At 43.5% G+C, this 21,051-nt stretch overlaps 1 protein-coding gene and 1 pseudogene across 1 annotated transcript; one reads left to right on the top strand and one right to left on the bottom strand.

The window, feature by feature from the left end:
• Positions 1 to 776: 776 nt before the first annotated feature.
• LOC133897051 (uncharacterized) lies at positions 777 to 1,438 on the top strand (annotated as a pseudogene).
• Positions 1,439 to 2,956: 1,518 nt separating this feature from the next.
• Positions 2,957 to 4,490, bottom strand: LOC133897049 (protein MEI2-like 6). Its single transcript, XM_062337634.1, has 4 exons — positions 3,625 to 4,490; positions 3,419 to 3,538; positions 3,177 to 3,318; positions 2,957 to 3,109 (listed from the first exon to the last, which is right to left on the bottom strand). Exons 1-4 carry the CDS (start codon positions 4,488 to 4,490, stop codon positions 2,957 to 2,959), a joined length of 1,281 nt encoding a protein of 426 aa, XP_062193618.1.
• Positions 4,491 to 21,051: the final 16,561 nt, after the last annotated feature.

The following is a 21,051-nucleotide window of genomic DNA, read 5'->3' as shown; positions in this document are numbered from 1 at the left end:
AGGACTCTCTCCCGGATATGTCCTTTCTTGGTCCTTGGGAACCGAGTGCTCGGGGGCCACTGTTTGCGGCCCCGAGCACTCTCTCCCGGAATTGACTGTTTAGATCCTCGGGGAACCGAGTGCTCGGGGGCCGCTGTTCACGGCCCCAAGCACTCTCTACTGGAACTAACTCCCTTGGGTCCTTGGGGTACTCGGGTGCTCAGGGGCCGCTGTTCGCAGCCCTGAGCACACCCTTCCCGGTACTCGACTTTTCTGGTCGTCGGGGAACTTGGGTGCTCGGGGGCCACTGTTCATGGCTCCGAGCACTCTCTTTCCAGTATTTGGTCTTTGCGGATCATCGGGGAACTCGGGTACTCGGGGACCACTGTTTATGGCCCCGAGCACCCTCTCCCGGGACTTAGTCTTCTCGTACCTCGCGGAGATGATCCCCGTGAGAAGGCGCCACGTGGCAAATTACGGATCTGGCCTCGGGACTCGGGGACCCCTGGTTCCTGATTCACCGACAGACGCTCCTGTATAGACAGATCTATGGAGCCGTCCGTATAAAGTAAATCACATACGACTCCAAACTAAAACCATCTGAGAAAATGACAACAAGCAGTTCCAACAAACCGAAACGCTACAATACAGATATGTACAAACTATTAGTACAGACAGTTCTAGTTTAGAATCGTTTGTATTATAGATAGTAATAATACAGATAGTTCCAAATTAGAACCGTCTATTAAAAAAGGAACGATGCAAGAGGTTCTAAACTAGAACTATGTTTACAGACGATGATTGCTCGGCTCGCGAAGAAAGAAGACTACCTCGAAAAAAGAAAGAAAGCTGAAAGCATATGGTGGGCCCAATGATCCACTGCAAAGCTGCCTCACCCAATGGCCTTCCGCCATCACCCATCACGTGGATCGACGCCACTAGTAGTATAAGATCCATCGTCCTGAGGTGACCAAATCCTCATAGCCACACCGCAATTCCCATTCGAATTCAATCTCACTAAATCCCACCTCCGAGTAACTCCTCTAGCTCCACAAATATGATAGCTTGCACGAAGCAGACTGTGTGCAAGTCCAAAGGGGGCAAGGCCCCTCGGAAGCAGCTGGCCACCAAGGGGGTGCGCAAGTCGACGCCGACAACGGGCAGCATGAAGAATCCGCACCAAAGGGTCATGACGCTACGGGAGATCCGCAAGTACCAGAAGAGTAGGGAGCCACTGATCCGGAAGCTACCCTTCTAGCGACGGGTGCGGGAGATCACGTAGGACTTCAAGACGGACCTCCGATTCTAGTCCTCGGCTATCGGGTTGCAAGAGGCCGCGGAGGCGTATCTAGTGCGGCTCTTCGAGGACACCAACCTCTGCACCCTCCACGCCAAGTGTGTCACCATAATGCCCAAGGACATCCAACTCGCGCGACGCATCAGGGGTGAGAGGGCCTAAGCACTGTTCGTGATTGTTGTGTTCTATCTCTCTCGGTTTCCTGGTCTGCAACACTTTGGTTTGAGAATCGTTGCTTGTTGTGCTATCATGTAATGCTCTGGTTGTGTTGTTTTTGCATGATTTGTTGTCTGCTCTATGCTATTTGATATGTTCTTACTTCTTACTATTAAGCATGCGATTGTTAATGCAAAAGAGGCGCAAATTATCAACTTGATCGCTAATGTTGATTTCGACAATTCGGCACATGATTTGTGAGCATTCCACGGAATATGATTTTGATTTTGGGATGCGAGTGACGCTGTTTGGGTGGTATCATTCGGGGATGCCATGATTTGAATTCGTTTGTGGTAGTATTAGTACAGACGGGTTCTAAACTACAAGCTGTCTGTACTATTAGTAGTACACAGATGGTTGAAAACTTCGAGCCATCTGTGATATTCAGCTTCGGATTATAAAAACTGAAAGCCAAAATCCGAAATTGAAACAAACAGGGCCTAAGTCTTGTCTTGATTATCAGCCCGCTCTTATTGTATATCAAAACACAACAGCACGTAAAGACAAGACACGCGAACGACCTGGGTCCGACCATATTCGATAGATAATGTCTAAAAAGCACACTTCACATCGATTACAAGTTCACTAAGGTGCTAAATAGTATCAAAATTTAGTTTTCTATGAACGTAGCATCAAATATAAATACTAAATTTTCAAATATATCACTATATTATCGAATGATGCCTATTTTTATTTTTTTTCAAATAGTACAATGCGCAAATACTGTATAATGCGCATAGGATGAAAAAATCCTGTAATGATATTAAATAATATTATAACAGTATTATAAAAGACAAAAATTTAAAGTATTAGTTAGAAATAACGTAACTAAACATTCGAATTCAACTTTGACTCAATCAAATGTCTGAGGGTTCAATTCAAGTTTGACTCAAATCAAATCTGCATCCTAAAAATTCCCAATAAAGTACCTCTCAAATAAACACCCCAGTGCACTGAAATCCTTTTACCCAAACATATCGACATGAAATTGAGGATTGATTCCATAAGCAAACGAAAGAGTAGTAGCAAGACTCAGAAGGACTAAAATCGAGTGCGGGGACGAAACCACGGCAGTGCATATGAACTACGATAAATTGAGCTCTACGCAGGATAAATTGAGCTCTACGCAGGATAAATTGAGCTCTAATACAAATGTTACTTTAGATTGTGCATTTGGCACCCCCTAAGAGGGTATGTTTACTCGTACATAATAATGCAATTCCGCATCTTAAGCTGATACAGCCCAAACATATTACACACAACAGGGGCTGCTTAAGCTTCGACTTAAGCTTGGTTCTAGATAGAAAACGCATGCAAATGGGAAGGAAAACACATGCAAATTACTCTAAGCAGGTAATCAAGCTAGCTAATCCTATCTCCCGTTCCATCTGTTCCTCACAAGAACCGATAGAATGCAAGATAGACGGCGGCTTGCGTGCATCGAGGAGACGAGGATACAGCCCGTCAGGAGCGGCGCCCTAGTTGACCGACGACATGCTGCACGCCCACGGCCGGCCAAGCGCCGTCCCGCGGCGGCTGGAACCACACCGGCAGGAACTCCGCCGTCTCGCAGTCGAAGCACGACCCCGAGAAATGGGCCACCAACGCGTCCCGCCCCTGCAGATCAAACAACGGGTGAGTCCGGCGGCGCTAGCGAAGACGAAGGCAGCGGACGCTAACGTACCTGGATTGCCGCGTGGTCAACCTCGCACGTCTTGCCGCAGCCCCTGACCTTCCAGCGATACCCATGCAGGTGCTCCCAGAGCCGGCGCGCCGCGGCCGGCGTGGTTACGTTTACGAAGGCGTAGCCCTTGTTGGACTTGGTCCTGGGAAAATGCAACGAACAAGGTGACGATCGAGCAGCAAAAACCCTAGCTCGCTAGGATAAGATTGATTAGTATTGGGAACAAATGTGAGATATAATACCCGAAGTCGATCGGCAGGTAGAGGAAGTCGTATTCCGACCAGATGCCGCCGCCGGCCGATATGACTTTCGCGTTTTCTTCAGCACAATGTTGATCAATGATGTTCATCAGCCTCATCCTCCTGTGTAGAAACGAACAAAACAATCGGATTTCAAGCATAACAAGTTCAAAGAATGAATCAAAAAGTGGTAAAGTAACAGCACGCACGTGAAACTATTAGGGATGTTTCTGATCATTAGAGACGTCCGATTGGAAGCAGGGTTGAACAGGCGCCGTGTCTTCCGGACGCGGCGGCGCACTTCGCCGCCGGAAGCCTGCTGGGGAGGAAGCGCGCGCTGCCGCCGCCTCCTCTGCGGCGGACCAACGGTAGCGAGCTCGGAGCCGGGGGAAGGCTCCGTTGCCGGGGTGAGACCCGTGGACGCCGGCGGCGTAGGGGAAGTCAGGTGCGGCAAGGGGAAGGTCGCCGGGAGGGAGCTTGTCGGCGAAACGGGCGTGCTCGCGGTAACGAGCACTGAGCGCGGGGACGGCTCGTTGGCCGGCTCCCCCTTCGCGGCGGCGTCGCCTCCGACCCCGATGACCTCCACGCCGCGGGGTGACGGGAATGGCACCGGACACGCCGCTCGCTGCATCCGTGGCGGCACGTCGAGCCAGGGCCGCGGCCTACCACCGGAAGCACGTCGAGTACGCGCAGTGCGCGACGGTGGGTTGCAACCGTCCTGCGGGATCGGCGTGACGAGGGGAAGCTGAGGCTGCAGAGGGGCACGGTGCGACCCCGCAGGGAACGCCATCGTCCCGTGCGGTATCGGCATCGGCGGCGCCCAGGCGGCCGGGTGGGGGAACGCGCCCGGCATCCCTACACCTGGGCCCTGCGGGAACCCCGGGCAGCCCGGGAACCCCAGCGGCGGAGGCGGAGCCTGGCACGGGAACATTGGGATGAGGCCCAGCGGCGGTAGGACCTCCGGATTAGACACGTACGCCACGATCTCAGGAGCGACCGCCGGCGGGACGAAGGACGACGCAGGCGGCACGAAGAGCGGCGCGTCAGCTCGGAGCCGGGAGTGGGAGGCCGCCATGGTTCCTTAGCTCTCCCTTCTTCTCTTTGCTCTCTCGGTTTTGCCTTTGGAGCTGTGGGGGAGACGGTAGTGATCGAGACCGCGGCGCAGACGAGAGGAGCGCAGGGGCGGCCGAGTTATAAAGGGAGAGAGAGGGGTCGCAAAAGTTTCCTCTTCATAGTTTTGTGTCACTGACAGTGGGCCCAGACGAGTACGGCCGCGGGCCAGGAGCCTTGAAAGGGGTGTGCTATTTCATGTCGTCGATCTGGACTATCTTGAGAGGGAATTAGGGTCTGTTTGTTTCAGCTAGAGATTCTGAAAATCAGTTTATAAAAGCTGGATTGTTAAAAGTTGGATTGTGAAAAGCTGGATTGTGAAAAGCTTTTAGACTGTAGATTCTAAAAAAATTTAATGGACAGTTTAGTAAAATGGACTTTCACAATCTATCAAAAGCTGAGGAAAACCAGCTTCTCAGATTCTCACAATCCAACCAGCAGATTTTAAAAAGCTATAACCAAAAGCTGCCTGTTTGTTTCAGCTTCGGATTATAAAAGCTGAAAGCCAGAATCCGAAGCTGAAACAAACAGGGCCTTAGTTCAAACTAGAGACTGCATTGTGTACGGTGAAAAAAAGGTTTAGGATGCAAGTTTCACCTAATTAAATTAAATAAAAATAAACTTCAAAACTACTCATTATGTACCAGTTACATTCCTAACTAGAATATTAGCGGTGCTCCATTCGAGTAGTACCGCCAGTACATTACTCTTATCTAGCGGCAGCAAATAGAAGCAGGGGCATGATAAAAATCGAGTTAACAATTTAACATTCGGTTGTTGTTGAGAGAGTTTTTACAAGACGCTTTGATATATATATATATATGGTCATTAAAAAAGGCAAAAAAAAGAGGGATCAGACAATAGTAGTAGTATACGAGCTGAAATCAATTAATCGAGTAGAATGAGAAACAATGAGAACATTTAATACTTCTATATACTTGAGTAGTATAAAATAGTTACCGGTATTATTAGCCACCACAAAAATAAAATAAAAAATTTACAAGGAGATGTTACTCATTCTAAATTGCAACTACTCCCATACGAGTCACCGGAGTTACAAATACCTTGCAATAAGTAGAATAGTTGTGTTTACCACCCCTAATCGGGGTGTAAATTAAAATCCTCTATTCTTATTGTTACGAAACGGATAAGCTATGATAGCGTAAAACAAAAAAATTACTATGTTCAATCAAGAAATCATACGAGTAGGGAGTTATGAATCGTTACCACTAGACAAACACACTACAGAAAAATGTCATCACTTCCGGTTAAAAACTACATTACTGTCGGTTTTTGAAACGACAGTATTAATTCATAATTATCACTACCGGTTCTTGAACATATACTACCAATTTGTATACTTATGATTGTCGATTCTAGCTATGAACTGGCAATAATACTCAATCTAAGATAAAAATAAATAAATAAAATTTAATCAGTCAAGCAATAATTTAACCAAGATTTATATTGCTAATCTCCATAATTAGAGTTTTATATCCCACTGATCTATAGTTAACACACTAAATCCATCACTGTACACTAAAATCAAAAGACATGTAGGGCTGAGCGGAAAAAAACTTAAACCCCTGTGCGCAAAAACCCTAAACGATTGACGATGTTTGTTGGCCGTCGGCCATGGCGACGAAGAAGTAGTCGTCGTCATCACTGATCTCCTCTTTGTTATCATCATCTGAGCTCGGCCAGGGCTCCTTCGTCTTTGGCTCATCGAGGAAGAAGTCGCACACGTCATAATCCTTAGGGGGGACCCATCGAGTCGCTAGAGTCCGAGGTCATCTCGGTCTCATTCGATGACCTAGCTGGCAGGGCCTTCAACTCATCACCGGATGACGATGCAGGTGTGGGAGCGTGGCTACAGAAGGTGGCGGCGGAGGCGACGGTGGAGTGGCCGAAGGGGGAGAAGCATCGTGTGGATCCATGGCTGGAAAGCGTGGCAGCGGCGACAATTGAAGGCAGAGGGTGAGACTAGAGAGAGAGATCGAGTAAGAGCAGCGAGAGCGATTAAGAGCATGTAATTTTAAAGGAGCTCGCGAGAAGCCGAGCAGGCGGGCACATGAATTTATACGAATTTTTGAGTATCACTGCCGGTTCGTAAATACAACCATTAGTGATAAACATTATCACTGCCCGTTATTAAATGCATGTCTTTTGATGAAGTAATATCACTACCGGTTCTAGCGAAGAATCGACTGTGATAATTTAAATATCACTATCGGTTCATGTTATCAACCAGCAGTGATACATTATCATCGTCGATTCGTAACAACAACCGATAGTGATAATCACTATCAGTGTCGGTTTTTGCTGTTTCAACTTTTTAAGTGCACTTAGAGTTTATGAACCGACAATAATATATTATCACTATTAGTTATTGTTGAACCAACAATGAAAGGGAAATAGGGATGACCCTTTCTAAAATAGCGAGGTATGGCAGTGGAAGAAGAGTTAGAGTAGACTGATTTAAAGTCATGCACGTCGATGTAGAGTAAGCAATCAAACTTAGCAGGATTATCGTAGATGGTCGACCTCCTAGTCAGGATCAACCTCTAGGTTCGATTTCCTTGGGGGGGGGGGTGTTCAGACTACCTAGTCGATAGTTTTTCGATTAATCGTGATCGCCTTATCGGAAGCGACATCGACTTGATCAGCACTACAATTGCAACAATGTCTCTACGGTGTCCACACGTCTTGACATGTAATGATGAACACTGGTGTCGGTAAATCAGGAACCGGGGGTCCCTGAATCCCAGGGCCAGGCCAGCAATCCGCCACGTGGTGCCATCCCGCGGGGTCTCCTCCGCGAGGCAAAAAAGATTAAGTCCCGGGAGAGGGCGCTCGGGGCCACAGTCAGTGGTCCCCGAGTACCCAAATTGCCCGATGATCTGCGAAGTCTAAGTGCTGGGAAGAAAGTGCTCGGGGAGGTATACGGTGATCCCCGAGCACCCGAGTCTCTCGACGACCAGGAAAACTAAGTACCAGGAGAAGTGTACCCGGGGCCGCGAGCGGTGGCCCCCTGGGCACCCGAGTATCCCGAGGACCCACTGAAGGAAGTTCCGGGAGAGAGTGCTCGGTGCTGCGTGCAGCGGCCCCCGATCACTCGGTCCCCCAAGAATCCGTATAAGCGTGTCCGGGAGAGAGTGCTCGGAGAGGTGAACAGTAGCCCCCAAGCACTCGGTTCCCCGAGGACCAAGAAAGGGCAGTCTCGGGAGAGAGTGCTCGGGCTCCCCGAGCACTCGGTTCCCCGACGACCCAGGAAGCCCCCTGACAGTGGCCCCCACAGGGGCCCACTGGTGAGGTGTCAGCCAGTCAAAGGCCCGAGGCCGCATTTAAGAGCGTGCGTGGCCTGTCACCTCCAACTGCTCCCGCCACGCTCGGTGTCAGTTCCTGCCACATTCTGGCAGAAGGGCGTGGGGTCATTAAATGCACGGGTCCCATCCCATGCCATCCGGCACGCCTCGGGATAACGTCGTGAGGGCCGAGGCGTTTTGTCTACCGCGCTGCTATGGCAGGAGAACAAGACAGGGCGGGCACGCCGGGCCGCTCTGCGGCTGCCCGGTGGGCCCTCTCTACGACGCCCGTTGCCAGTGCATTTATGGTGACGGATGACCGGGCGTGGGGTGTTTTTTTCACCCCCGGTCACTTCGCCCAGAGGCTTTGATGACGCCCTTTCCATTTATGGTGCATTGGAACTCGTGCCCTCCCGTTCGGAGCACGCTATTGCCGGCGGGTATTTAAAGCAGCCGGCAGCACGGACAAAGACAAGCTTTGGAAGCCTTTGAAATCTCTGAACAGGCGCAGAACAAGCTGGACAAGTTAGACAATCCCAGAGGAAGTAAGTAGAGAAGAGAAGAGAAGAGAAGCCCAAGAGCGCCCAAAGCCAACAGATACACACAGACCGAAGAACAAGGAGTCCAGGCTCTAGGATAGACAAACATTCTTGTAACCAGCAACATCCTTGAGGGACATTCTCAGGGCATTTATAGTATCCATACAGGAGTAGGGTGTTACGCGTCCGTGCGGCCCGAACCTGTCTAAATCCCAGTGCATTTACTTCGTTCCGCACTAGATCATTTCACCCAGCCGGCCATAGCATTTATACCCATTTATTCCTTCGGCGAACATATTCAGGATCATCCCCCCGGCCGAATCTCTAAAAAGGGGTCCCTCAGGATCCCTGCAACAGGAGTTAACCCTCCGACAACTGGTGTGCTAGTACCACACGTACAACTGGGATTCGAGAGGTTAGGTGGAGAGGGCGTGGCTAGGATTTCGAAGTGGATCAACCGTGCTACCCCTCCCCACACCTCCCCTTATATATATATATATATATAGAATAAGCTTTTACATTGGTATCCTATCAGGACTCTAGTCCCACATGGATCAAAATCCAATCAAATCCTCTTACTGATCCAATATGTGTGTCCTGTTTCAACCCATTAAGCATATAACTTGTTCAATTCATATACAAACGACTACGACTCAAAAACCCCTTTCCAAACTGAAATCAACAACGGTCGTTAATAGAGCTTATTGACTCCTGAATATACATAAATATTATATCGTTTGAACCTTGATATACACATGTACCAATCCATTTGCTCTACGATACCAGTCAAGCTAAAAGAGAGACACGTGTCATACTTATGATAGCGCGACCATTCACTTAATCTTATAGTAGAATTATTCAACTCATGATTAACTCTTTAATCACATGGACATAGTCATGCAGTTTCTAATTCAACCACATTGAGGGGTCAGAGGTATTTCATCCATCATATAGGAGGGTAAATTCCATCTTAATCACTCATATCCCACGATATGTTTCACATAGGGAAGGAATAGGGTTAACATATGTGGGCTAACCGTACTCGTCGTTTGGTCTAATTCGCGGTGCAAACTGAGAATTTTTTTTTATCTATTAGTCTAAGGGTGTGTTTGGTTTAGAGGACAAGATGAGATAGAATGGGACGATCTCTATGTTGATGGTGTTGGGTTCAAGGAAAGTAGGGATGGGATCATCGCTCCTAGGAAATATTCTCTTAATATGCTGGATGAAGTTATCCCTTTAAATCGGTGGAACGAAGTCATCTACCTTTGCAAATCATACTTATTGGTAAAATGATTAGTGATATTAGTATATTTGCATTATCTATTAGTATATATTATTATGAGATTAGAATTTGTAAGGGTTAATGTATTAATTAGTGATAATTAATGAGCTAATTAGAGTATGATTAGGGTTAATTAGCATGTTTTATTGTTAATTAGTAATGACTATGGCAAGAGCAACATTAATACGCGTTAGTGTAGGTTGATTAGTGTATTATTAATAATTATTATTTAAAATTAAAATATATAATTAGTTGATGATTCTCATCTCTATCCGTGCTCGTCGCTCCAACAAAAAAAAGAGATTTATTACATCCATAAAAAAAATCATCCATCTCAAAAACTCCTATCCCATCTTAGCCTTCCAATCAAATACTCCCTCCGATTAAAAATATATGTCGTTTTAGATTTATGCACAAGGATTAAAAAAGTAGATCAAATGATCTTATTACCCTTTATTTATTCTGCATTGAAAAAGATAAATAATTTATTTATGAGAGTGGTAGTATTTATTAAATAAAAGCAAGACGAAAAAAAAAGAAAAAAATACATAAAAATTCAAAAATAAATTATATTTAAAAAACAATTGAGAGACTAAAACCACCTATATTTACAAGAGTACATCTTAAACGTCCATAAAATATGCTAGAGCAATAGGAAGCAAAGGTAGTACGTACTACTATACGGTACTAGCTAGTACCAGTTGTTCCAAATGAACGACGACGCGGCAGCGGGCTGCTATGCATGTTGTGCTGCCATGGTGACGAGATGGAACATGAATTTAACTATGGGTTTCTGTCATTTCGGTGGACAGCAGGCCACGCAAGACTAATGCATAGGCTCATAGGCGCGAATGATTAAAATCCGCTTCATTTAATGCTTAAGATTTGCATGTATACTTCTGCCCACAAAGGGCGTACATATCCAGGAGGATATTTTGGGCGCCTGGCCATCTCTTCGTTCTCTCTCTTCTTCCAGGAGCGAGCAAGCAGATGCAGTTCTCAGGGTATCTCGGAGATAAGAGATAACTGCTGTTCCCTCCGTTTTCCAATACTGGTCACTTAACATTTATAAGTATCTCTTAGTTAAAAAAAAAAATAATTATGGTGTGATTAGTATAATTTCTCGTATATAATAGAGAAAAGAGAGAATAAGTATTAGCTTTTAAGAAAGAGAGATAAAAACTAGTACTTACAAATCACTCGATATCTCTTCTCTATAGATTATAAAGAATTATGAATGATAAGATTCGTTTAAATTTTAAAAATATATATTTTTAAGTTAAGAAATAGTAGATATCTATAATTTATTAGAGATGTCCGGGATGTGCATGCAGGCGTTCGATGGCTTCCGAAGATTCTCGCAGAACTAAAATAGGAACGTGATTGAATGAGCAGGTGTTCTTGTAGCTAGTTGTAGGCCCGTTTGGCTCGGTGAATCGTTTCCGTTTCTGCGGTGAATCGGCCTTACTGCAAGCCAAACGGTACTAGAGCAAGCGTTTCACCTCACATCAATTCACAGAGAGGCCGCTTCTCACCGTTTCTTCAGTCGCCGAGTTCAAACATCCCCTGGACTTCGTCGTTTTTACACGCAATTGCCGTTGGTCCAAAACCCCGTCGCTTCGTTCGCCCGCTCGTGCCGCTCTCTGTTGCGCCGAAGAGATCTCGTCCGCTGCCTCCCGGCCACCGCCGCGGGCTACCTGTCCGTGGCCGTAATTGGGCAAAATAGTCAATTATATTATAATCATCTTTTTTTAAAAAATAAATCTAAACAGCTAGCTAAACAAGTTTCAAAGTCATATGTGCATATTTATCTTATAAAATATTTTCATAATATTAAAAATTTAATACATATATTTTAATATAAAATATTGGTTAAAGTTATGCATTGGAATAATATATGTTATATAAAATGATATATATTTATGACCGATGGATAGTAACTTCTGTCCGGAGTGTTGCTACCCTCTATCTTTTTTATGCTTTGCCAATCATTTTGAAAGTTGTAGCTGTTTGTTTTGTAGCAGGTTTTAGGTTTATTTAGATCATCCAGAGCTAATAGTTAGTTGCTAAAATTAGCTCTAGCTGATCCAAACAGATCAGCTAATAGGTAACTAACTATTACTAGTCAATATCCTACCTAATACTTATCTCATTAGCTGATTCAAACTAGCTAATTTCAGTTAATAGATGGCGAAAAGACAGTATTACCCTCCTATTTAACCCTATCTCTTCAAAGGAGTAAGTACTAACAAGGGTAAGATAGTCATTTACTAGCAATCCAACCACCTATTAGCTAATGTATTCAAACAGTTCTAACTAACTATTAGCCAGCTATAACAATTATCTCTAATTATTATTCAGCTAACTATTAGTTTTAGCTCATCCAAATATGATCTTACTCCTAGATACAGGCATTTTAACTCGTACTTTCGCTTTTAATAATGCAAATCTTTGTTGATTGGGCACTCCAATCCCGACGGAAACAACACCCGAGATGTTCCACGGCGTGTAGAAAGCCGTGCTAGTAAGATTACGGGTGACCTTGTGCTTACTCTTGCTAGCTGTTTGAGTAAAAAAACTTTCAGGAGGGATAAAAAGTCCTAAAGAAGAAACGGGGAGTAGGGATGGATGAACAACGGATTGCAGCGATTTCCCCACGAGATTCATCGTATTTAGAAACAAATGTCATTTTATGATTTTGGATATAAACACATGTTTTAAAAACTATGCAGAAATTTTGGAGGATGAGAACTCAAATTTCTAGACCATTTTTGGCATCAAAAAATTCACCAAACCCGATAAAGAGAGGGAGAATCACATGTAATTTTTTCTATAGATATTCATAGAGGAAAAAACGTTAAAATTAAAGTCTATGACTGTTTTACCGAATACACTCTGAATAACCTATTTGGTAACATGGTCATGGGTGAAATGTTATAACAATGACTTGTCACCTAATCAATTAAAGGTAGCGGGTCACGGTTATGACTCGTCAACTATGATCTTTGGCAACAAAGGTTAAAAAGATAAAATATCCGCTTCCCATTATAGCAACGTGATAGGTGGTAAGGGGTACGCACACGAGGGGAGGTCGCGGGTTCGATTCACATCGAAGTCAAAGACTGAAAGCGGTTTGAAAAATGGCATGGCTTATTAGGCATACGTGATGTACCCTGTGCTTGGTGACTCGGGTGAAAAAAAATATTTTTAACTTTTTTTTGTCAAAAAATACGAAAAAATCATAAGTACAACCCAGCACTTATGTTCAGTCATAAGTGACGAGTCACTGTTACAACTCGTCGCTTATGACCTTCATAAGTGACAGGTCAATTTGTAACATGTCACCTATGACTGAATTGGTGACGGGTTTTAACCCGTTACTAATGATGACTTATCAGTGATACGTTCAGCCTGACGGGTACGGGACCCATCACTGATGACGATTACCACTCGTCACCTATGACTTTTTTCACATAGTGTAAGCATGGTGTCCCCAAGAGGTAAGCTCTCGGATGCACAATGTAGGAATTAGGGATGTATTGACGCAGAAAGATGCCATGTCAAACACTGAGTATCTCGTGTGCAATATCCGGTAAGCAACACCTAGTATACCCAGATCGTTGCGCTGCGTCGTCGAACCTTCGTCGTCACTCACGCTCAACAAAGACCCGTCAGAGCGCAGATTGGACCCTATCACGAAAGGTAATGTAAATTGTGTTTGATCGATTGGATGATGATTCTCAATCGGCCATGACCATCTCATATTTAAAGAGCGGTAGGTCTTAGTCATAAGAGATCAGGACTCCTAATTCAAACCGAATAAAATTTACAGATATGATTCGGCTATACCACGCCACCTGATCTCTAAACTTTCTATAACTAACATAGCTTTCCTAGTCAATTATGTAAATTTTCATATATTTATCCGAGTATCTTTTATTGCAGCTTGCCTGTAACACCCTAATTTTCAATTTTTGCCAATTTATAAAATTGGCTAGAATTTATTTTGAGCTTAAACAACTTCAAAAGGTTAAGTGCTATTTTATAAAAGTAGATCTAATTTGACATAGGAAATATTTGTATAATTTGCATTCTTACTGTTTTTAGGCATTTAGGCCCTCCTCTGTTTTATTGGTTTTTATTTGGTGACGTTGGGTTTGAATTTGAGTGCTTGGTTTAAATTCAAAAGCATTTGGAACTTGAAATCAAATAGAAAAAAAGAAAAGATTAAAACCTTCTGGGCTTCCTTCTCTCTCCCAGCCCAGTCCAGCGTGCTCGCCAGCAGCCACGCCAGCCCGCTCGCTTAGCACGCACCGAAGGCGCCCCCGCCCTTACCGTTTTCGCCGTGCGTCGCCACCAGGTGGGCCCATGCCCTTCTTCGTCTCTGAACCGGACTTCCGCCGCTGTATCCGAGCTGACCTCAGATCTGCGCGGCCTCCCTTGAGTCCCTGGTCTCCCCGAGCCCCCTCTGCCTCCTATATATTCAGCCGCCTCCCATCTAGGATTTTCCATCGCCAAATCATCGAAACCGAGCGCAATCCACTGAGTTCACAGCGCCGCCGCCGCAATTGCCCCACCCTCCATCTAGCTCGCCGCTTCGCCACCCCAGAGCAGTCCAGTGCTGCCCGAGCCCACCTTTGGAGCCACGTGCTCGCCCCTAAGCTTCTCTCATCCTCGCTTTCGTCGATCGACCACTGGAGCACCCACGCTGACGAGATCCGAGTCCCTCCATCGTCTCCATTTCCGCCGACACCCCTCCAATGCTTTTTGCTTGAGGTAAGCCCAAAAACGGAGTCGTTGTCGTCTTCTCATCATGGTCTGCCGCTCGTCGTTGCCGCCGGCGAGCCAGAACCCGATTCCGGCGAGCTTTCCGAACGCGCGCCGTCGCAGTTCCCTCGGCGCCACCGTGCCCCTCTTCCCCGGCCGCCCGATCTCATCTGCGCCGTTGGATTTGAGTTGCACGGCTTAGATTAGATCCATCCAATACCACTTCACTGGCCAGTCTTAAGCTGCCATGTGGCAACCACTTAACCAACGGCGCAAGAGTAATGTATCAACTTTGTGCAAGCATAATACAATGATAAACATAATTTTTCAAAAAAAAACATATCTAGTCTCCGCTTCCAAGAGACGTCGGCTCAAATAGGTCGGCTCAAATAGGTGACCGCATATTCCCTGTTATCAATTTCTTTTGTCAAAACATGGCCAATCATGTTTTCTCCTGCAACAATGTTTAACCGAAAAGGTAATCCAGCTTTAGACGCCCAAAGCATTGGAGGAATAGACAAATATTTCTTGATCTCATCAAATATAAGTTGTTGTTCTGCCCCCTAAGCAAGTTCGGTCTCGTTCTTTAAGCAAAGTATAGGCGTAAAAGCATTAATATTTTCAGACAAGTTTGATATAAACCTTCTCAAGCAATTTATCTTACCCATGAATCTCTGCATATCCCTTTTATATGTAGATGCTTGAACCTTATGTATAGTCTCTATTTTAGTAGGATCTACTTCTATGCCCTTCTCATGTATCATAAAGCCTAAAAATTTTCCAGTCAACACACCAAAAACACATTTGAGTGGATTCATTTTCAAACCATAGAGACACATTCTTTCAAAGGCTAATCTCAAATTGACTAAATAGCAATCACTAACATCCGATTTAATGACTATATCATCAATGTATAATTCTAATATAACTTCAAGCAAATCATGAAAAATTAAATTCATAACTCTTTGATAAGTAGCACCGGTATTTTTTTAACCCAAATGTCATAACCACCCAATCAAATAAACCAACAAAACCAAGATATTGAAAAATTATTTTAGACATATCTTCCTCGGCTATAAAAATTTGATTATAACCAACATTACCATAAAGAAAACTAATTATTTTATATCCCAAAGCATCATTAATTAACACGTCGGCTATAGGAATAAGGTACTCTCTTTAGAAGTAGCCCTATTCAAATCTCTAAAATCAATACAAATTCGTAACTTACTGCTACTTTCTTCTCAACGGGGACGATATTGGAGATCCAATTCGCATATCTGCATGGCCTAATAAACCCACCTTTCAATAATGGGTCTATTTATTCTTTAATCCGATCATAAATGTTAGGATTAAATCTTCTAGGTGACTGTTTATAAGGTCTAAATCTCACCTTAATGAGTAACCAATGTTTTACCAACTCTCGGTCAAGTCCCGACATCACGTGATATTGCCAAGCAAAACAATTAATATATTCTTTAAGCAGCTCGTGTACTCTAGCCTTGTAATTGGCTTTCATATTCTTATTTACAAACGTCGGCCTTAGTATAGTACCATCTCTTATGTCAATCTCCTCTAACAGATCAGCTGACAAAAAACCTTGACCTAACTTATCTAACTCATCTAAGTCTTCAATGACTTCACAAATATCATTTCTATTTAAATGATATTGTTCCATACACTTTTGTAGCCATTCTAAATTCCTATATCTACTAATTGATACACCACATCATTTAATCGATTATCGCAAATCGGACTTACAACCACGAGCACAAGTCCATCTTTAGAGACACTAAGAAAGTCAAAGTCATAATCCAAAAGATCAAGCCATAACAAGCACTTGACATTGCCATATCCCCAATCAGCTGAAGCATCGGTCAAAGCAACATAAGCCAAAGTATCCGCATGTACCACTTCTACATCATCGTCTACCCATTGAATAAAAAATTGATGTAAAGTAGAGTGAACACAACCATTTGTGTGAATCCAAACTCGTCCAAGAATAACACTACAATTACCTTGCACCTCGACGAAGAAGAAGGTTGTGGATAATGTCTTGCTTCCAATGGTAAGTTCTAAAGAAATAATGCCTTTGGCTTCATTAGAATCACCCGCAAACCCATTGAGCACCAAGTTAGTCTTCATTAATTCATCATCATCTCTGCCAAGCTTCTTGAAAATTAAGTATGACATTAAATTAACCGCAGCTGCAACATCAACAAGCATTCTTGAAATTAGATTCCCATCGATATGGACCTTCACATATAACGGTTTCAAGTATCGATCCATCTCTTTTGGCTTCTAAAAAATAGCTTCTCTTAGCCCCCAAATCCAAATAAGCCACTTTGCCCTCATCTATAGCATGAAACTTCTAAGGCAACATAAAAACCATATTGATATCCATACCTTCGGCCGGTGAAGCGTCATTAGTTGATACTGGTGGCGTGGGAGCCAGTGCAGAAGCTGATGTAAGAGTTGATATTGGTACGATTGTAGTACCTTGATTTGGCCTCCATGTTTTCTTCAGGTTGTATCAATTTAACCCCATTGAAAGTTGCATCTCACAACCTTTCAACTTGCTACCTCATCAATTCTTGCTTGCACAATCGCTGCAACCTTCTCTTCTTTGTATGGGACAAGCCTGAGGGACACCATCTCGACTGCAGGTATTTAGAAAGTTGGTTCTTGTTGCTCGCCTCATCATCATCATTCTTTGGAGAAACTTGGACATTTGACCAGATTATCACTAAAGATAATCGGTCCCTTATCAAGTTATTTAGTAACCATTTTTATTGAACCAAACTCAATAATATCAGTCGCAGTAGTCCTTGTTTTATCAATATTAGAATCTGGATTTTGAGTAGAGGCTTCACCCTACTTGACTCGGTATACCTTCTTCATAGCTTTGGTATGTTGTACATCACTAGATCGATTTATGCCCCCCAATCGGTCATGGATAGGACGTGATATTCTATCAAATATTGGTTTTCATGGTGCTATCCATTCCAGATGAAAATGAAAAAATTGCATGAGAGGAGGAGGCATTCACATAACGTTATAACCCCACGTTTGGTAAGGAGGAAATGACATAGGAGGGAGTGCCCATAGCAACGGCGCCGTTGGCTAAGTGGCAGTAGCATAATCTTCTCGTTGTCGATCATGATCATGCGCTCCTTGCCTTGGAGGTGATCTTAGTGGCTTAATCCCGCTTGATGTGGAGTAGCGATAAGACTCTTGTACATGGATGCAAATATCATTACTTTGATGGCTCAATCTCCGAAATGAAGACGGTAGTAAGTGACCGAAAGAGAGACTTGTAGTGAAGTCTTGTCTTAGTGGCTTGGTGGCTCAATCTACTTAAGACCTAGGTGGCTCAAGGACCATGACTGAATGCCGTCAGAGAGCTATAGTATAGCTGGTTGCTCCAATATAGATCAGGAATGACATTTGTGTAATTGATATCACGAGATAAAAATTTTTTGTACCGAGTTTGCTTTCTCTACCTTATTTACGTTATAAAGTAATTTGCTATGATTGGCTGTAGGTTACAAACCTAATAAACGGTAGAATAGACACACTAGATGAACCTAAATCATATTTAGATTGAAATTAATATAAATTTATCTTGCAAAGTTTTTAAAATAGAATAATTTAAAATATACTAATTCACTCCTTTTCACAAACAGGGGAAGAGCACTCGTCCTCGGTGCGGGACCTCTCTCAATTTGTGCTTTGAGATTCATTGGAACACATGCACATGTTGATATACTTTGGAGTGCATAAATGTTGAGCAGATTATCACTATAATAATCACTATAAATTTTAAATCTTTTCAATATGATAGTTGAATGGGTAAACAAGGGGAAGAGCTCTCATCCTCGGCGTGGGACCTCTCCCAATTTGTAGTAATATTTGTACTCGTTACACTATGTTTCTTAAGAAACACGTACACATGTTGATATACATCGGAGTGCATAAGTGTTGAGCAAAATATTATTATAATGGTCACCATAAATATTAAATCTCATCAACAGGATAGTTGAATGGGCAAACAGGAGAAGAGCTCTCATCCTCAGCATGGGACCTGTCCCAATTTGTACTCTGAGATTCAGGTGGAACATCTATATTTGTAGTTGTTACACTTTTTTCGCTTAAGAAACATATGCACATGTTGATATATATTGGAGTGCACAAGCGTATAAAAATATAAATTTATACATGTATTACACGGATCTCAAAGCACACATGGAGAGGGGAGATCGAGAGTGGAGGAGGTCCTTTTGGATGGACAGGATCAAATCCCTGTAGCCCGAGTTATGTTTTGTAGCCCGAGTTATGTTTTGTACCATCAATCAGCTATTCTGTTGGACTATCCTAACTGTATTTCTTTTATTTTTTTTCATCTTTAATAGTTTTTTAAGTAACTTGTGAAAAAAAGATAGAAAATCCTATTTTAAAGAGAATGAACTTGAGAATCTCATAGTGGCAGAAACTGTAAAAAAAATCATTAGAACGCTAAAAAGAAATAAAAATCTCTACGCAAAAAAGATTGTTATCTGCGAAGGAACTCATTTGTAATGGTCTTATTGAGTCAGGCTAGCCCCAACGAATTCCCTTCGTGGACTAAAATCTTGTCGTAAAGGAATTTTCGTTCTCTTCAGCACTTCAACGGTTTCCCTTCACGGTTCCCTTCACGACGGGATTCCCAGGGTCATTCCTAAAGATGACCAAATAGGCCAATCGGGTCGGCCCGTCACGGGCCTAACTCGGCACGAACCGATTGGCCCATTTACTGTTACAGGCCGTGTCGTGCCGGCCTGCGTGCCGAGTCGTCGGCTCACGGCACGGCCCAACTGTCACCGTGCCGTGCCGGGCCGGCCCATGGCACGGTCGGCATGATGGGCCCGTTCGGCACGATGGGCCCAGTCGGCACGGTGGAGGCACGACGGGTCAGGTCGGCACGGGAAGGCACGACGGGCCCGGCTGGCACGGTGGAGGCACGTTCGGCCCGTCAGCACTCCGAAAAATGGGAAAAAATAAAAAATAAAAGATAAAAAATCCAAAAAAACAATAAAAATATAGAAAATAAATACATAAGATCTTTATTGATCGGTTGCCTCGTTAAAAATATTTCTACTAGAAGGAAAAAAGAGTACAACCTATGATTATGCTTCGAAAATTACATGATTTCATTAGAAACCCTAGAATTTTGCTTGCAATATTTAATATGCTTCCTCAAGTGTCCCGTTCCATTTGGAGATCTGGCACCTATTTCTTTGCTGCATATATTACACTTAGCAAATCTTACCTGTTCCCCGTTAATTTCTCTGAAGACCTTTTCAAAATGTTACCACACCCATGACCATGCACGCGAGTTCTCGACGTCTTGATCCATGAATTGAAATATGAAATTTGTTTCTTGATGTGAAGTGGCTACTGGCTACTTGGCTAGCAACTAGGAAAAAAGAGATGGATGGCCGATGAGATCACATGGAGTTTGAGATGGAGTAGATGGTATTTATAGGCCACGATGAGAGAAGAGGTGGGTGGGAGTGGGGCCGTGGGGGTTATTTTTTTAAAAAATAAACAAAAAAACATGAATAAAATAAAAAAACTTAAAAATAATAGGGGCACATGATTAATTCTAAAAATGAGCTTTATTGATAGGTTGCCTAATTAAAAACCTTTCTAGCAAAGGAAAAAAGAGTACAACCTAGCTCAAAAAATTTGAAATTACCCGTTCTCATCAGCATCTAGATACAAATTTTGGAATGATTCTTCAAGCTCAGTATTTTCTGCAGTGTGTTGCATTCGTGCTTCAGCTTGTTCCCAATCCTTTACTATGGTGAGTATTTCAACCATCTCACTTGACAGATTTGTTCTTCTCTATTCGATTATCCTTCCTGTAAGATTGAAGGCAGCCTCAGAAGAAACTGTAGCTACAGGAACCGTTAACAAATCTCGCGCTAACAGTGAAAGCACTGGATAATTCGTCTTGTGCTCATGCCACCATTGCAATATGTTGAAGTTTTCTTGTTCGTGGCTGATAACGTCACTGTCGATGAAGGTAGTTAGCTCCCCTTCGGATGTTGGATTCCGGTGCCCGTAGACGATCGTGATGAAGAGTCTGAACTTCTTGATGAAGAACCTGCACCAAATATTTTCCCCACGTTGTCGTCTTCTTACGTGTTGTGGGTGCTAGTGGAGGTCGTTGCAGGCGAACTCCGCCATACTTTGTTTCATATTTATTATAAATTTCGAATAACTTAGAACGAACATTAGTATAATAATTAGAATAATCGTGGCCAAGAGCATCACCTAGAATTGCGAGAACTCTACAGAAATCATCAAGAAAGTAGAGTTCCATCTCACCGGTATACCCAGAGCAAACTTACGTGGACGCACACCCATTGCAACACAATATTGTTTATATGCTGCAATTCGTTGGTTAGAGGAGTTTACAAAAGATATTACAGTACGAAAATCGTCTAAGTATCGCGACAACCTCTTCAAACCGGATTTTACTATAAGATTGATAATATGACAAGCACAACATTGATGTAACAAGAAAGATTCAGCATAGGTACTAAACAACGGACTAAGAATATCTATTACTCTAGAATTTGCACC

This window comes from Phragmites australis, chromosome 17 (assembly GCF_958298935.1).
Source record: "Phragmites australis chromosome 17, lpPhrAust1.1, whole genome shotgun sequence".
Classification (NCBI taxonomy): domain Eukaryota; kingdom Viridiplantae; phylum Streptophyta; class Magnoliopsida; order Poales; family Poaceae; genus Phragmites; species Phragmites australis.
Note: the sequence above shows the minus strand (reverse complement) of the source record. Positions and strands in the feature narration are given on the sequence as shown.